The 15409-nt window shown below is 40.1% G+C and overlaps 1 protein-coding gene across 4 annotated transcripts in view; it reads right to left on the bottom strand.

Moving 5' to 3' along the window:
• AASS (aminoadipate-semialdehyde synthase) overlaps window positions 1-12589 on the bottom strand; it is a 70268-nt gene extending 57679 nt beyond the window's left edge. The window contains exons 1-2 of one of the 4 annotated variants that reach the window (XR_002521170.2): window positions 12367-12589; window positions 1860-2084 (exon numbers count right to left, since the gene is read on the bottom strand). Coding sequence is in view for 3 of the 4 variants with exons in the window: in XM_009203775.4 (XP_009202039.1) it covers window positions 1860-2069 (210 nt within the window). In the remaining variant the exon portion in view is untranslated. The remainder of the gene's footprint in view (window positions 1-1859; window positions 2085-12366) is intronic. The other 3 variants (XM_009203775.4, XM_009203774.4, XM_003896513.5) reach the window with 3 other exon arrangements.
• Window positions 12590-15409: the final 2820 nt, after the last annotated feature.

Here is a 15409-nt window from a genome sequence, read left to right as displayed (position 1 = left end):
AATAAAGCCTAAGAGCAGCAGTATCTCAGTAATAATAAACATGCTTAACACCAGATACCAGATCTCGGTTTCTATATACTAAAAGAAATTTAGTCTTCTTGGTGAAATTATTAATTTCCTGATGTGGGGCAGGAAAGGTACAAGGTGAGACTAGGACAATTTGTTATTCTAAGAAACAAGAAAGCTCAAAGATAAATGGATTCATGTCCAAAGGACAGAGAATCCCCCTTGGAAGGACTCACACTAACCAATTTTGGGGTAATTCAGATATTAAAAAAGAATAATGGTAAATGGATTGAATGAAAAAGATCCATGCTTCCAAAATGCACTCAAAAAAGCAAAAATTAAAGGAGCATAATGCAACAGTAAATTAGAGTTCACACTTTGATAAACAATTCAGTTCACTTTAATAAAACAGTACACAACTCATCTTTTAAGCAACATCCTAAGATTCATCTTGTCAACATGAAGATGTATATATAAACTCCTCACAACAAGGCTTTAAATGCAATGGTAAGAAAGTTTTTTTTAAAGAAGTATGTTTAAACACTGAATTACACAATTCAGTTTGGTAAACAGTTCAATGCACTGTAATAAAACAGTTCACAACTCAAAAAATGGAGAAGTGGAAGAGAAAGAAAAGAAAACCTCTTTTCTAAAGAAGAATGTCAGCAAACAAACTTAAGGGAGTGATAAAAAATTAGAAAAGCATCACTTCACAAGTCTCCATGTAAAAACTGATTCAGGCAAAGATTATCAATGGAGGCTAACATAATTAGTTGTAAAGTTATTGAGGAATAGGAACATCACAGAACTTAAAATACCATACCACAGATGACTCAGTAATTACAAAGGATGAAACAGACTTTAACAATGAAGAGCTCTCACTGTAACTACCTCAACCAAGTGACCACACGTTGCTAACCATGGGACGACCTGATGTTTTGTGCCTTTGATGTGATGCCATGGGAAGAACATATATCACTTATGTTCAATATATAGAATATAACTAGAATATAATCTAATCACAAGAAAACAACCAGATTATTCGTGCCCAGTAGAGGACACTCTGTAAGTCCTGGGCTCTTTTAAAAAGAGTCCATGTCGATATCAATATCATTGAAACAAAATCAGAAAGGGATGTATTGTTCTAGATTGAAAGAACTAAAGACACACAATGATAAAATGCAATAAAGCTTCATTAAGCCTCAATTAAAATAAAAGGCATTTGAGCCAATGGGAAATTTGAACATAGAACTATTTGAACTATCTGAACATTTGAACTATGTAAGATGATATTATGAATTATTAATTTCTTAGGTATGAAAATAATATTGTAGTTATGTAGAAAAAACGGTTTATTCTGAGGAGATGCATATTGAAGTATTTAGTAGTAATGAGTTACGATGTCTGTGATTTACTTTAAAATGGTTCAGGAAAGGAAAAGTATACGTATATATGTATATTGCTAAAATGGGAATGAGAGTCAAACTTATACCATAACATTATTTTGAAGAGCAAGTGGAATGATGAACATGATGGGCCTCCCTCAGAGTGGCAGGCAAGGTGCATTCTCAAAGCAGCGTTCTCTAGGTGCAAGAATGGAATCTTGTCCCCCTAGTCCCAGAACTAGGGCTGTACATGAAGGAGAGAATGATTGAAAAATATCATCTCCTAAAAGTAAGTTCTTTTATTCCTCAGCTGGAGTAAGCATAGAATAGGGTGAAAATAATACTTTTAACCAAAGTAAAGAAATCAAAATGACACTAGCAAACATTTTATTTTCACTCAGATGCTCCTTAATTTTCATATGCAGGTTCACTTTATTCTCACATATTTTAAACATTGGAAATGCTTACCTTATCATGAATGGCCCGTCGATTCGAAGGCTGTATCAAGACCTTGTATCCCAGATTGGTGATGCCTTTGATGTGCTTGGGAGCTAGAGGGGCCCTTCTCTCCCAGGCATTCACATCCTCCCTCCGGACGGCCAACACAGCTTTGTGGTGAAGACCCTTGGAGAGGCTGACCTCCAGCCTGCCCAGTCCAGTCCTATGGACTCGCAGCATCTTGACACCTGGTGACTGTAAAGGCAATGTAAAGAGCAGAGCAACAAAAGGCAGCAGGGCTGGCAGATCAGTTCTGGTCTCCTGAGAAATCTGCAGTAAAATACAACCCGCTCTTTTGAAAACAGACACAAGGTAGAGAAGGAGGAAGGGAAAACTGGGATGTCAAGTGTTCCTTTACCCAAATAAAGCTGAGTTTTCAAAAGCAAGATTATTTAACTACAAAATTTTAAAAAGTATAGAGCAACATATGTGACACTAACTGCTAAGCTAAAATAGCTTTTTAAATACACATTTAAGCTAACATCTATTCACACAAAAGTTTTAGATAAATTAATTTACAGTGCAAATCCAGGAAGATAATAAAGAGCAAAACTTTCAGGTTGGTCCAAATTTTGATGGCATAAAGTTTGAAATCCTTATAATGGTATACAAGGCTCTTCACAATTTAGTGCCAATCTCTTTCCAGTTCAGCTCTGACCATTCTCAAAACAAGTGTTTCTCAGTGTGCCCCGCAGCCCAGTGTCAGTGAACTGTTTTTTTGTTTTTTTTTTTTTTAAACTGGTTCACAGAGAGACGTGTACATAAATAGAAAGTAAGCATTTAGAAGCCTTAATACCACATGATCATTTTTATTTATTTACTTATTTATTTTTAGAGATGAAGCCTCACTCTGTCAATGCTAAAAATGCAGTGGTGAGATAATTGCTCACTGCAGCCTGGGCCCAAGTGATCCTCCAGCCTCGGCCTCCTGAGTAGCTAGGACTACAGGTGCACATCACCCACCTGGCTAATTTCTTTTTAAATTTTACGACAAATTACTGGGATTACAGGGGTGATCCACCATGTCAGGCCACAAGATAATTTTTTCTAGTAATTTATTGTTACTGAATTTTACAAAAGTATTGGTCCTCAACAGATTCAAAATATAAGAAAACCCATCAACCAAACAAACCTATTCTTTCACCATAGGTGTTAGAAGCTTAAGAAGCAGTGTTAAATCACTCTGCTTCCACCACAGAGTCCAGCCTCACCTTCTCTGTTACCCTTTGTTGCTCTAAACATGCCAGTTCCTCTTCCTGAGTTTCCTCTCCATACCATGGCCTCCTACTGTTGTATTAAACCCTGACCTGCCTCAACCAGTTTTCCGACTCCTATTCAAGTGAGAAGATTGTGTAATTCATCAAGAAATAGTTACAAAAGGCTTACTATGATGAATGTAATGGGCTCCTCTCAAAGTGGCAGGCAAGGTGCATTCTCATGAATAAACTCTACTCAAAGCAGCATTCTCTGGGTACAAAAAGTGTCTTGTCCCCCTAGTCTCAGAACCAGGACTGCACATGAAGGAGAGAATGATTGAAAAATATAATCTACTAAAAGCAATTCTTTTATCCCTCAGCTGGAGAAAGCATAGAATACATTGGAAATAATACTTTCAACCAAATTAAAGAAATTAAAGTGACACTAGCAAACATTTTATTTTCACCCAGATGCTCCTTAATTTTTCTATGCAGGTTCACTTATTCCTATGCAGAATAAATCTTATATAAATATTTAAAGCATAAATATCCAGGTTTAACAGTATTCTATCCATCTTCAAATGGTTACCTACATTTTGTAGCCAAATGTCATTTCAGATGATGATTTGCTGGATCATTTGAATGCTAAAACTTAGTTTTCCATGTAAAGTTGGCAGCAAAATATAAGGATTGAATGATTTTTATACCTTCTAGAATTTCCTACCCATCACTGCTAACATATATAGAAAAGTCTGCGTGAAACATATTTCTTTTACGTCAGACTGCAATCTTGGAAGAGCACCAACCTGATGGATGGGGAGGACTTGACCAAACAATTAAGCACACAAGTACATTTCCCGGGGGCAAACAACTACTTGCTACCTAGACAGTAAATTTATAGGACACTTTACAACAGAATCAGAGAACAGACCAAACAGCGAAGAGTCCGGCTAAGAAGGCTTTAGGAAGATGGCCAAGAAGAAAGAAAGCTGCACATAGCAAGAGAAACTGCTGATGATTAGGAATTCAGGCATTTACTCCGGGCAAAATATGCATGCAAAATAGATTATCAACATTTCAGTAAACCATTGTTATATACTGCATCTAATTTTTTGTTTATTCATGTGCTTTTGTTTTTAAAATAGACTGCATTAAACTCAATCCCAAACCCATAACATTCAGTCTTCTTGCAGCCAAAAGAAAAACTGCAATGTCCCGTAGAACCTGAATCCCTTAGTTCCTAACAAGACCAATTCCAAAGATAGTGATTCCTTGGAACACACACATCTGTCCAGAAATGGTCCCATCTTCCCAGCAGGGGCTGTGTTTCATGAATTCACAGATGACTACATAACCCTGTAACTTTTGTTATGAATCGAAATTCTTGACTCCAACAGGAGGAACATGTGCAGATAATTTAATCCCTCCCCTCTAGCCCAAGCTTGAATTTTAACCTCACTCATCCATCACTCAGTAACAATCCCTGCTCCTTCTCCCACCACCTCCTTTGTCTGGGATAGGGCGGGAAAGCAGGAGACACAGACACAGATACAGACACAGACACAAACACAGACAGACAAGTAACATACACATATATACTTGCAAAGGCCAACTACCTTGGAAGACTAGGGAAAAAGACAGAAGTGCCTGGGACCGAGCTTCAGTTTATTTGGGATGCTACTTTCACTTTCACTTTTTGCATGGAAGGCTTAAATCATAATTTCTGTAACTTTCATAATTTCAATAAATGTAACAGTAGTTACCATTGATTAAGCCTTACATGCCAAGCTGTATGCTGAGCACTTTATGGACATCATCTTATTTCCTCCTTGCAAAAATCTTATTAAGTAGATGCATATCCCCATTTTGTAGATGAAGAAACTGAACTGGAGTCATATCGGATCTGTTGCTTTTAAGCAGAAGCAGGATTCCTAGTTTAATGTTTAACACCTGGAATTTTCTCTTCTTTGCCAAGGGCTACAGATTCACACCATATAGATCCAACACATGCTGTTAACTCCAGCCAACTCTTGTTTCAGAAAGAAATCAGATCCGTATATATGGCTTTGCCTTCAACAGTTACAGTGAATTAGCGTTCTTCCCACAGCATGCGGTGCCTCTCTTGACTGCTTTTCCTGCTTTATACTGAAAATCATTCCTGAGTACCTGCCAAGACAAATTCTAGATTTCTGGGTGCTTAGAAAAAAAAAGTTTGATTCTAGTATAACTGCTAATTACTGCCTGAACCTTAAAACTTGGCTCAGAATAGAACTTTCAAGATTTACACTTCATTTGCTTCTGAGGTCTTCAAGAAACAGGAAACAGTGAGAATTTCTGAATTGCACTGCAGCTGTCTAGTATTTCATGGCAATGCCAACGGAGGCTGCTTTAGCTTTTTCTGTCCTGGATTTTGTGGTATTTTTAAAGAATACAGGAAGTAAATTCAATGTATATTTCTGGAATGCCTTCAATGAAGGAAGGAGGGAAGATCGGGGTTTACTCACCACCAGCTCTAGTGAGGTTACCCGATAGTGTTGGTTGCTGATAACAGCTTGTAACACAAGCAAGGAGGATGTAGAAAAGCAGGAGGCAGAGAGGGGAAAGAAAGAGTTAGAAAGAACAAAGAGGAGGAAAATAGAGAAAGAGAAGTGTCACACAGTCAAGGGTAGGGTACAAGACTTTTCCTCTGACAAATTGTAACAGTCTTCCCTTTGTTACATGAGGTTAACATTTCAAATATAAAAATGAAACTCAAAAGATTTCTTCTCTGTTTTTGTAAAACAGAACACCACTAAGGTATACACTTTTATTTACTTACCTAAAACTGATCAGGAATTTGAAATGTCTCTAAAAGTCATGGGAGTATTATAGTGAATTGCAGCCAGATACAGTAGCCCCTGCTTATCTGTGGCAATACATTCCAAGACCCCCAGTGGATGCTTGAATTCTCTGATAGTACCAAACCCTATATATACTATGTGTTTTCCTATACATACATACCTATGATATAGTTTAATTTATAAATTAGGCACTGAAAGAGATTAGCAACAATAACTAATAAATGGAATAATTATGACAATATATTGTAATAAAAGTTATGTAAATGTGGTATCTCTCTCTCTCTCTCTCTTTTTCTCTCTCAGAATATCTTAGTGTACTTTATACACCTATTTTCAGACCAGATTGACAGTGGGTAACTGAAACCATGGAAAGTGAAAACTTGGATAAGAAGGAACTTCTATGTACTGAGACAGGAAGATAATCGTGAAAGTTGCCCAGTAGCAATAGGAGAACATACTCTATGATACTGTCTTATCTTTCCATCTCTCAAGGGAGCAAGACTTAATCTTTTAATTTACTAATTACCAACTTTGCAACAAAAACATGAGAATCAGAGGAAAGATCATGCTTGAATGTTCTTTGTATTTTTTATTATTTTCCAGAGAAGGGAAAGGAAAAAGAGAGAGAGAGAGAGAGAGAGAGAGAGAGAGAGAGAGAGAGAGACAAAGACAGAGCTCAGCACTCCATACTTATCCCACCATTTTCTGTCAATGACCATGAGCTGTGCTATGGTCACTGAGTACACCATCATTCTAAATCACATGGAGTAACCAAAGCAAAGCAGATTCTATAAAATCTATTTATAAAAGATTATATTTAAGAAAAGCCACTCTCAGGACAGAGAATCTCATGTGTGGTTAGAAAGGTCCTTTCAGAGTGTGAGCAGACTTGTCTTTTGTACAATTACATATATTAATATAAAAACAGCTACTCATTTGCTTATAGCATGAATATTTTCTAATATTTAAATTATAATGAAATCCAGAAAGTTTCTTGATAGAGTTATCAAAATTGTACATGGAATATGGGACAAATGCTTTTGATTCTCTTTAATTCAAAAAATATCTGGGGCCTACCTAAGATATGCACAGCATGATGCACTTGGTAAAGATATAAAGAAGCAGTAATCCAGTCCCTGCCCATGTTCAGGATTAGTTTTATCTAATTAAATGGTACTGGTCAATATCTGATGGTGAATTATTAATTATTGATTTTATCCAAATATTAGAGTCAAAGTGGGCCTGATAGAATGTAATCTAAAATCTTGTATTACAAACAAGAATAGTGGGCTGGGCGCGGTGGCTCAAGCCTGTAATCCCAGCACTTTGGGAGGCCGAGGCGGGCGGATCACAAGGTCAGGAGATCGAGACCATCCTGGCGAACACAGTGAAACCCCGTCTCTACTAAAAAAAATACAAAAAACTAGCCGGGCGAGGTGGCGGGCGCCTGTAGTCCCAGCTACTTGGGAGGCTGAGGCAAGAGAATGGCGTAAACCCGGGAGGAGGAGCTTGCAGTGAGCTGAGATCTGGCCACTGCACTCCAGCCTGGGCGACAGAGCGAGACTCCATCTCAACAAAAAACAAAACAAAACAAAAAAACAAAACAAAACAAAACAAAAAACAAATAAGAATAGTGAAGCCCATAGAAATAGGGGATTTTTTTTCTGTTTTATAGAAAGCATTTTCCAAGCCTCTATTATGTATTTTTATAATGACTTATCATAATGGATGTCACAATAAGACACTCTGTTGTTCTCATTGGTGTAACTTTTTAAATGTAACTCAATCAAGATTTTTCTCTCTGCTACGTTTCAGGCAGTATTTATGCCTTAAAATGATGTATTTGGCCAGGCACAGTGGCTTATGCCTACAATGCCAGCACTTTGGGAGGCCAGGATGGGCAGATCACCTCAGGAGTTCGAGACCAGCATGGGCAATATGCAAAACCCCATCTCTACTAAAAATACAAAAATTAGCTGGGCGTGGTGGCACATGCTGGCAGTCCCAGCTACTCGGGAGGCTGAAGCATGAAAATCACTTGAATCCTGAAGGCGAAGTTTGCAGTAAGTGAAGATCATGCCACTACACTCTAGCCTGGAAAACAAAGTGAGACTTTCTCAAAGACAAACAAACAAACAAAGAAAAAACCAAATGATGTATTTAATTTTTGCAGTTTTTATAAGAGAAGTGGGTAGATGAAGAGAGCTGAGATTCTCATAGAGCTTTTTAGTCTTCCATCAAATAGCAAAAATTCTTTAAGTCTCTTCAACCCTTCCCATAGCACCAACCCACTCAGAATACTTTTTAAGCTTACAGTTCACCTACCTAAGCAAAACAATGCACAAGCATTACAAGAACTTAAGAATGAACTAAGCGGCTGGGCGCGGTGGCTCATGCCTGTAATTCCCGCACTTTGGGGGGCCGAGGGGGACGGACCACGAGGTCAGAGATCGAGACCACGGTGAAACCCCGTCTCTATTAAAAATACAAAAAATTAGCTGGGTGCGGTGGCGGGCGCCTGTAGTCCCAGCTACTCGGAGGGCTGAGGCAGGAGAATGGCGTGAACCGGAAGGCATAGCTTGCAGTGAGATTGCACCACTGCACTCCAGCCTGGGCGACAGAGCGAGACTCTGTTTCAAAAAAAAAAAAAAAGAATGAACTAAGCATTCATTGCTCCTCTTAATTCCTGTCACTTCTATTGGTATATGTATCAAGGATCACACATTCATTTCTGAAGAAATTAAGGCCAAATGTTTCAACTTCAATCACCACAGTTAGGAACGTGCTCTTTGTCCATCTATTTTAGATCTTTAAAATAACTTCACTACGGCATAATTCAGTGACTCAAACCAAAACTATCAAATCACACGGGGGATTTCTCAATGACAAATTATTTGCAATAATCAGGCATACATTGTGATTAAATATTGAGACTAAGAATGGAGTAATGTAGTCTTTAGATGAAGAAAATAAGTTCATGGATCAACAGCACTAATTATTTATATTCACCCTTCCAAGTAACTTAAAAAAAAAAAAAAACAAGTATATATTAAAACCCATGGTTTCTCAAGAAGCCTTGGTGTCTGTAAATAAGTGTGGCAGCTCTATGGCTATGAGTCTTGGTCCACACTAGGTATCAAAACCATAATATATTTTGGAAAGGTTAAAAAGAGTTCCAGAATTAACAGAACACCGGCTGATGGCCTAGAAGGAATCCAAATCCCTCTCCATTTCAAGGCTTGCTAGAACTAAGCTTGGGCTTGCATTAACACTGCTCTCTATACTTTCACTTCCTGTGCGTGGGTACATTCTTTTAATGCTTCCATGTTAAACCTTTTATAAAATACTTTACCGGATTAAGAAGAAAATAGTAGACTTTGGGGGAGGAGGTCTATTAGTGTTAATTAATGTGGTTTGAGAATTTTCATATTTTCCCCAGCCCATCACCTACTCAAAGTTATCCATAAGCATGACACATATTTCTCCTGGTCTGTAGCTCATAATTTTAGCTTCACTGAAATGGAATACAAAGTTAGTTCTAAATTGGAGTCTAGTCCAAAATGCTTATCTGCTTACTTGTCTGTCTCTTTGCTAAACTGTAAATGTGTATGAATTGTGTTTTACTCATCTCTGTATTCCCAATGACAGGCACATGGGAAAACAGCAAGTGTTTTAAGAAAGAATGAACAAGTGAATGAGCAAATTCAATAAACATTATAAAGACCTATGCAGCAAGAAAACAAACAAACAAAATAGACACATGAATAAGAAGAGACTCACATCCCCCAACCCTGTAAAAAAAAAAAAATTAAAAAAAAATCTCTATTCTCTTCCAAGATCTCATAGATCAGCGAATGTTATGAAATATAGTACAGTGTAGCGGGAAAACTTAGACATGGGAGCTGGAACACATAACTAGATGTAGGGTTCCTCCTCTCAACTTCAGTTTCCTTGCCCAGACTAAAATATAATACTAAAGTCCCTTTCGGGCTCCGATATTCCGATTCTATTAAGCATAGTAGTGACTGGACACTGTGAATGACAAAAACATTAGAAATGTAGAACATAAATAGGCACTCTGACTTATTAATTTCTAGCTAAAGTACACCAAACAGGGAAAGAAAATACCAAAAACACAATCAAGAAAGAGTGGACATTCACTTGCGCTACCTGCATTAATAGCATGGAACAGGAGCCAAGAGCCTGCAACAGAAGATGGATACCTCAAAGGAATACTGGTTTCTCTCCTGGGTTCTTTGGTGGCCAAACTTACTCTGTGACCTTAACTGGCAACTTAACCTGTCTGTGCATCAAGTGCAAAATGAGAGTCATCTGAACCTCTACCTCTTAGGGCTCTTGTGACGTTTAATTGAGCTAGTATGCATAAAGTGCTGAGCATTGCTGTGTGTCATAAACAATAAATTTTAAGAAAAGAAAAAGCCTCCAGTCTTGCCTACTCCTCGAAAGCAAGCACAACCGCTGCTAACATTTCTTTCCTCTGTCACACCATAGTAAGGCCTTCATGATGGCTCCATATTAATCCCCCACCCTTACATTATTTTCGAAAAAAAATAATTAGAGGTAATAAGCCCTCTCTTCAACTGCAAACTTTAGGCATGGATGTTCAAGATAAATAAATTACTATTTTAATGTTGTATTTCATCAAATTTAAGACAATTTTTTTTACACATTTTAGCATCTATGATATAGGGATGCATCTTACAATTAATGGCACCTTAGATCAAGTGAATGTGGTAATAATGTTTGGGGGTTATTTCCCATTCCAAATGTTTGTTTCCATCATTTCATGAATTGCATAGAATCTTTTGTGGCCTTACCTAAAAAATTTACCACTGTTTGTAATGTTATTTCTATGAGAAAATTAATAAAAGTATAAATGAAAATAGTGAAAATGTTTTGTTAAATGGTGGTTTCTTACACAAAGATCATTTCCAAAATTCTGAACCAAGGTCTGTTAAAGGAGTAGTGAGAAAAAAATTCAGTGACAAATAAACCAAAGTTCTGATCACGCCACCGGGGCCTATCATGGGGAGGGGGGAGGGGGGAGGGATTGCATTGGGAGTTATACCTGATGTAAATGACGAGTTGATGGGTGCAGCACACCAACATGGCACAAGTATACATATGTAACAAACCTGCACGTTATGCACATGTACCCTACAACTTAAAGTATAATAATAATAAATAAATAAATAAATAAAAAACAAGTGAGACTGTTTTTTTGATTATCTGGAGAGTAGGAAAATGATTCTGGTAAATTGGCTTCAATTTTTGTCCACCTAACTCACTTTGCAGAATGGCCACCAGGTTACACAGCCAAGTCATGTAGCCCTAGATTCACTCACCTTCGTGGGAAAAAAAGAAGAGGGGAGTGCAAGGGACAAAATACACAAACCTAGAAACACCAAAGTGCCATCAGTGTTTTGGGGTTTTTAAAATAAAGTATTGAAAAGCCGCAGTCCTTCAGTCAAGAACCTTTTCGTCCTGTGTATAACTACATCTCACAGCTGCACCTTCCCCACTGATGACCCACAACATCAAAAAATGTTAATCCTTGTTCAAGTTACTGAACTCATTCTTCCTCTCGCGCGCGCGCTCTTTCTCTCTCTCTCCCTCTCCCCCCACCCCCATTCCCCTGAAATCAGTATCTGAAAAGCACATTTCTTCTTCTGAAGCTGTCAGGATAGACAGACATTCAGCCCCACTCAACGGTGGGTAAACTGCTTCTCCCCGCGCCCCCTCCCGCGCGAGCGCTCACAACGGTCCGCACAGCCCCGCAGGCGCTTAGGAGTTCAGGAAACCCAGACCTGCAAGGCGCCCACTTCCACCCGTCTCTCCGATCCTTGCTGGAGAATGGGTCTCTGTCTCGGAGAGTGGGCAGCCCGAGATGGACAAGGAGAGAAGTTTGTGATCAGAGTTTGGCTACGCCGGGCGTGGGGAGGGAAGGGGAAAGGAACCTCCCCGAAATTTCCATCCACCGCCCCTCAGCCAGAAGTCCCCTCTAAGCACGCGGTCCAAAAAGTAACAAGGCGTTGTTTCCACAGCTTAAGCAGTTATTTATTCCCCAGCCACAGCACCACCACTATCCGCCAAAAAAGAAAGAAAAGAAATCCGAATTGCAATCTCTCGCCTTTCTACTTAGAAATGCTGGAGCTGCACTGACCGCTCTCCCTCCCTTCCTCGCAGTGAAACGCTCTGCGTTTGCGCTCTCCCTCCATTCCTCGCAGGGAGGCCCGAATGGTCGCAGCCCTCTCCCTTCTCTCGGCCCGGCCCGGGTCGCCTCGCCGCACCAGGACCCGAAGGCCAGGCTCCCGGGCCCCTCCCAGCGACAGCCCGAGTCTGGCCCGCGATCTCCAGCGCATCTCATAGGCTAAGCCCACCCGCCCGTCTGCTCAGCTCTCCTCCGGGACCTCTCCTCACCTCGTCCGCTCTGGGGCGCCGACTTGTCCCCCGCCGCCTCGGATCTTCTGAGTCGCTGCAGGGGAGGCTCCGAATTCCTAGCAGAAATTGGGATGGAAGCCCGGGAAGTAGGAGGTGTTTGCTCAACTTCTAAGGACGTCACGCCTCTGCCTCCCGTAGCCAATCAGCAGCCGTCCTGCGGGAACAACCTTCTCCTCCACCAATCGGCGGCCTGGCAGGTGCTACGTCATGCCCGGCCCCTGCTCCTCCCCAAGGTCCTTCTGCCTCTCTGATCTCCGACCTGCGTTCTCAGCTGGGACTTCGAGTTCTCCCAGGATAATTATCGACCAGGTTTGTAACTGTCCGTGGCAGAAGGCCGGCGAGGACAGAAAACAACGAAAATAGTCGGGGCATTACGCGCTAAATATAGGTGCACATCTCCTGGGGAAAAGTTGCGAGTGCCGGTACCTCACGTTTGTTTAGCTATAGGCACTTTTCAAAGCATTTCACCGCCTTGTCACAAGCATATGAAGCCAGATAACAGTTCTTACAACAGTTTTAGAAGCCAGCAAGCAGAGAATCTGAGAAATTAAATCTGAGTGTGTTCATGTGCATATGGCAATGTCCAGTGTTCTTGAAAGGTCCTAACTACGTAGGAGGCCTGGAGGGAGGAGGAAAACTATCCCCAGCACTAGGAACTGAAAAATCGTCTGAAGCCCCGCTGTGATTCCCCCAAGGAGTCAATGGTCAGAAGTTAATCTTCCCTCCTGTTTTTACAACTTTCTCCACCACTTACTCTTCTTATACCTGCCATAGATGTATTTAGCTACTGAACTCTTAAGTCAACAATAGCCAGAACATTCTTGAGACTCCACTCATATCTCGAATTGCAGATAAAATTATTTATTTATTTATTTATGGTAGAGATAGGGTCTCACTGTGTTGACCAGGCCACTGGTATGGAACTCCTAGCCTCAAGCTATCCTCCTACCTCGTCCTCCCAAAGCACTGGGATTACAGGTGTTAGCCACTGTGCCCAGCCCCAAATTAGAATTCTATCTGTAAGTAGAGTTAGAATTTTCTTCGTATCTTTAGCTTCACATTTACAAAATCCGATCCCTTATCATTCTTGGAAAGTCTTCCAAAGGCTGTGTAGTGGTTCACACCTGTAATCTCAGCACTCTGGGAGACTGAGGCTGGAGACCTGGGCTCAAGTGAGCCCAGGAGTTTAAGACTAACCTTGGCAACATAGCAAGACCTGTGTCGACTAAAAATAAAAATAATAAAAAATAAATAAAATTTTAAAAAGCCAGGTGTAATGGCACATACCTGTGGTCCCAACTACTCAGGAGGCTGAGGTGGAAAGATCATTTGAACCCGGGGATGTTGTGGCTGCAGTGAGCCATGATCATGCCACTGCACTCTAGTCTGGGTGATAGAGTAAGACCGTGTCTCAAAAAATAAAATAAAATAAAATAAAATAAAATAAAATAAATAAAATAAAGCCTTCCCTTTTGTGTTCACCTGCTCTGTTATTAATATCACTGCATTCCTACTCACCACCTGTCCAGACTTAAAAAGCCACGGTCACTTCAGTTCTTCCTCTGGTCTCTCGGGCTTACCCGTGGTGTTGACAGTGTCCTTTAAAAACCCCACTACTATCACCCTACTTCAAACCCCTTTTTATATACAACATAGTCCATATTTTTTTAAGCATACAACTCTAATTGTCTCATTGGCCTAAGCAAAAAGTCTCAGAGACTACCCAGTACTTGTGGAACATTAGCCCAAAGTTCTTTGCATAATGTTAGTTGCTTCAGATGTGGCCAAAATCAATGACCTTAGCTTTATTTCTGCAGCAGAACCAGCCTGAAACCACCACTGAAACACAATGTATGCCTTGCTATCTTCCTAAGGATTAAGCATGTGGGTAAGAATGTAAGAATCGTTACTTTTCTCCTTCGAGTTGTAAATCATGGGCAAGTTACTCAATTAAAAAAAAAAAAAAACCTGTGCTCCACTATCTGTTAATGGGTTAATAATAGCAACTACTTCCTGGAGTCATGAGAACAAAATGAGATAATGGCCAAAGTGCTCTGTCAAGTGTCTCGCTAAAGAAACTGGAAATCATTATTTATTTTCCTCCAAATACCTCATGTTATACCTTTATCTGTAATTCTAATTTACAAAAATATGCACCTTTCTAAAACTAACCAGCCCTTTGGGGTTCAGCTCAATGCCACTTAAATAACGAAAACTTTCCTGAATATTTCAGCCAGATGTGATTGTTCCCCTTCTCCCTTGTGTATTGGCCTCTCTTATTGTACTTACCACAGTCTTCCTTTTATCATAGTTATTCATACTTATCTTATCCACATTGCTCAGCTCACCTGTCATTACCACCATAAAATAAGATTATGTACATGGACTTCCTCTTTTTTTTTTTTTTTTTTTTTGAAACGGAGTCTCGCTGTGTCGCCCAGGCTGGAGTGCAGTGGCCGGATCTCAGCTCACTGCAAGCTCCGCCTCCCGGGTTTACGCCATTCTCCTGCCTCAGCCTCCGAGTAGCTGGGACTATAGGCGCCCGCCACCTCGCCCGGCTAGTTTTTTGTATTTTTTTAGTAGAGACGGGATTTCACCATGTTAGCCAGGCTGGTCTCCATCTCCTAACCTTGTGATCCGCCCGTCTCGGCCTCCCAAAGTGCTGCACTTCCTCTTTTCTTTTATTTTCTTTCTTTTTTTTTTTTTTCATTGCTTCTAGTACGATGCTATGCATATAATAAGTCAGTCGGGGTCTCAGCAGGAAATAGGTGGCACAATCCAACTGGGTAAATTAGGAGACACAAAAGGACTGAGTGTGTGCAGGGATAAAGGAAAGTGGCAGTATATGTGTCATGTAGTTCCTGGGGCTAGCAACATTGACAATCACTCGTAGGCCTAAACAGGGCCAGGGAAAGAAATAGTTACCAGAACTCAGGAATAGTTCTATCTGTAGTGTAACGGTAGCTGTAGCTGTAACTTTAGGGAGTGTCATTCAACCAACAGTAGTGTTTCTGGCGGGAAA

The sequence above is a fragment of the Papio anubis genome, chromosome 4 (assembly GCF_008728515.1).
Source record: "Papio anubis isolate 15944 chromosome 4, Panubis1.0, whole genome shotgun sequence".
NCBI lineage: Eukaryota > Metazoa > Chordata > Mammalia > Primates > Cercopithecidae > Papio > Papio anubis.
This window is presented reverse-complemented; position numbering and strand designations above follow the sequence as displayed.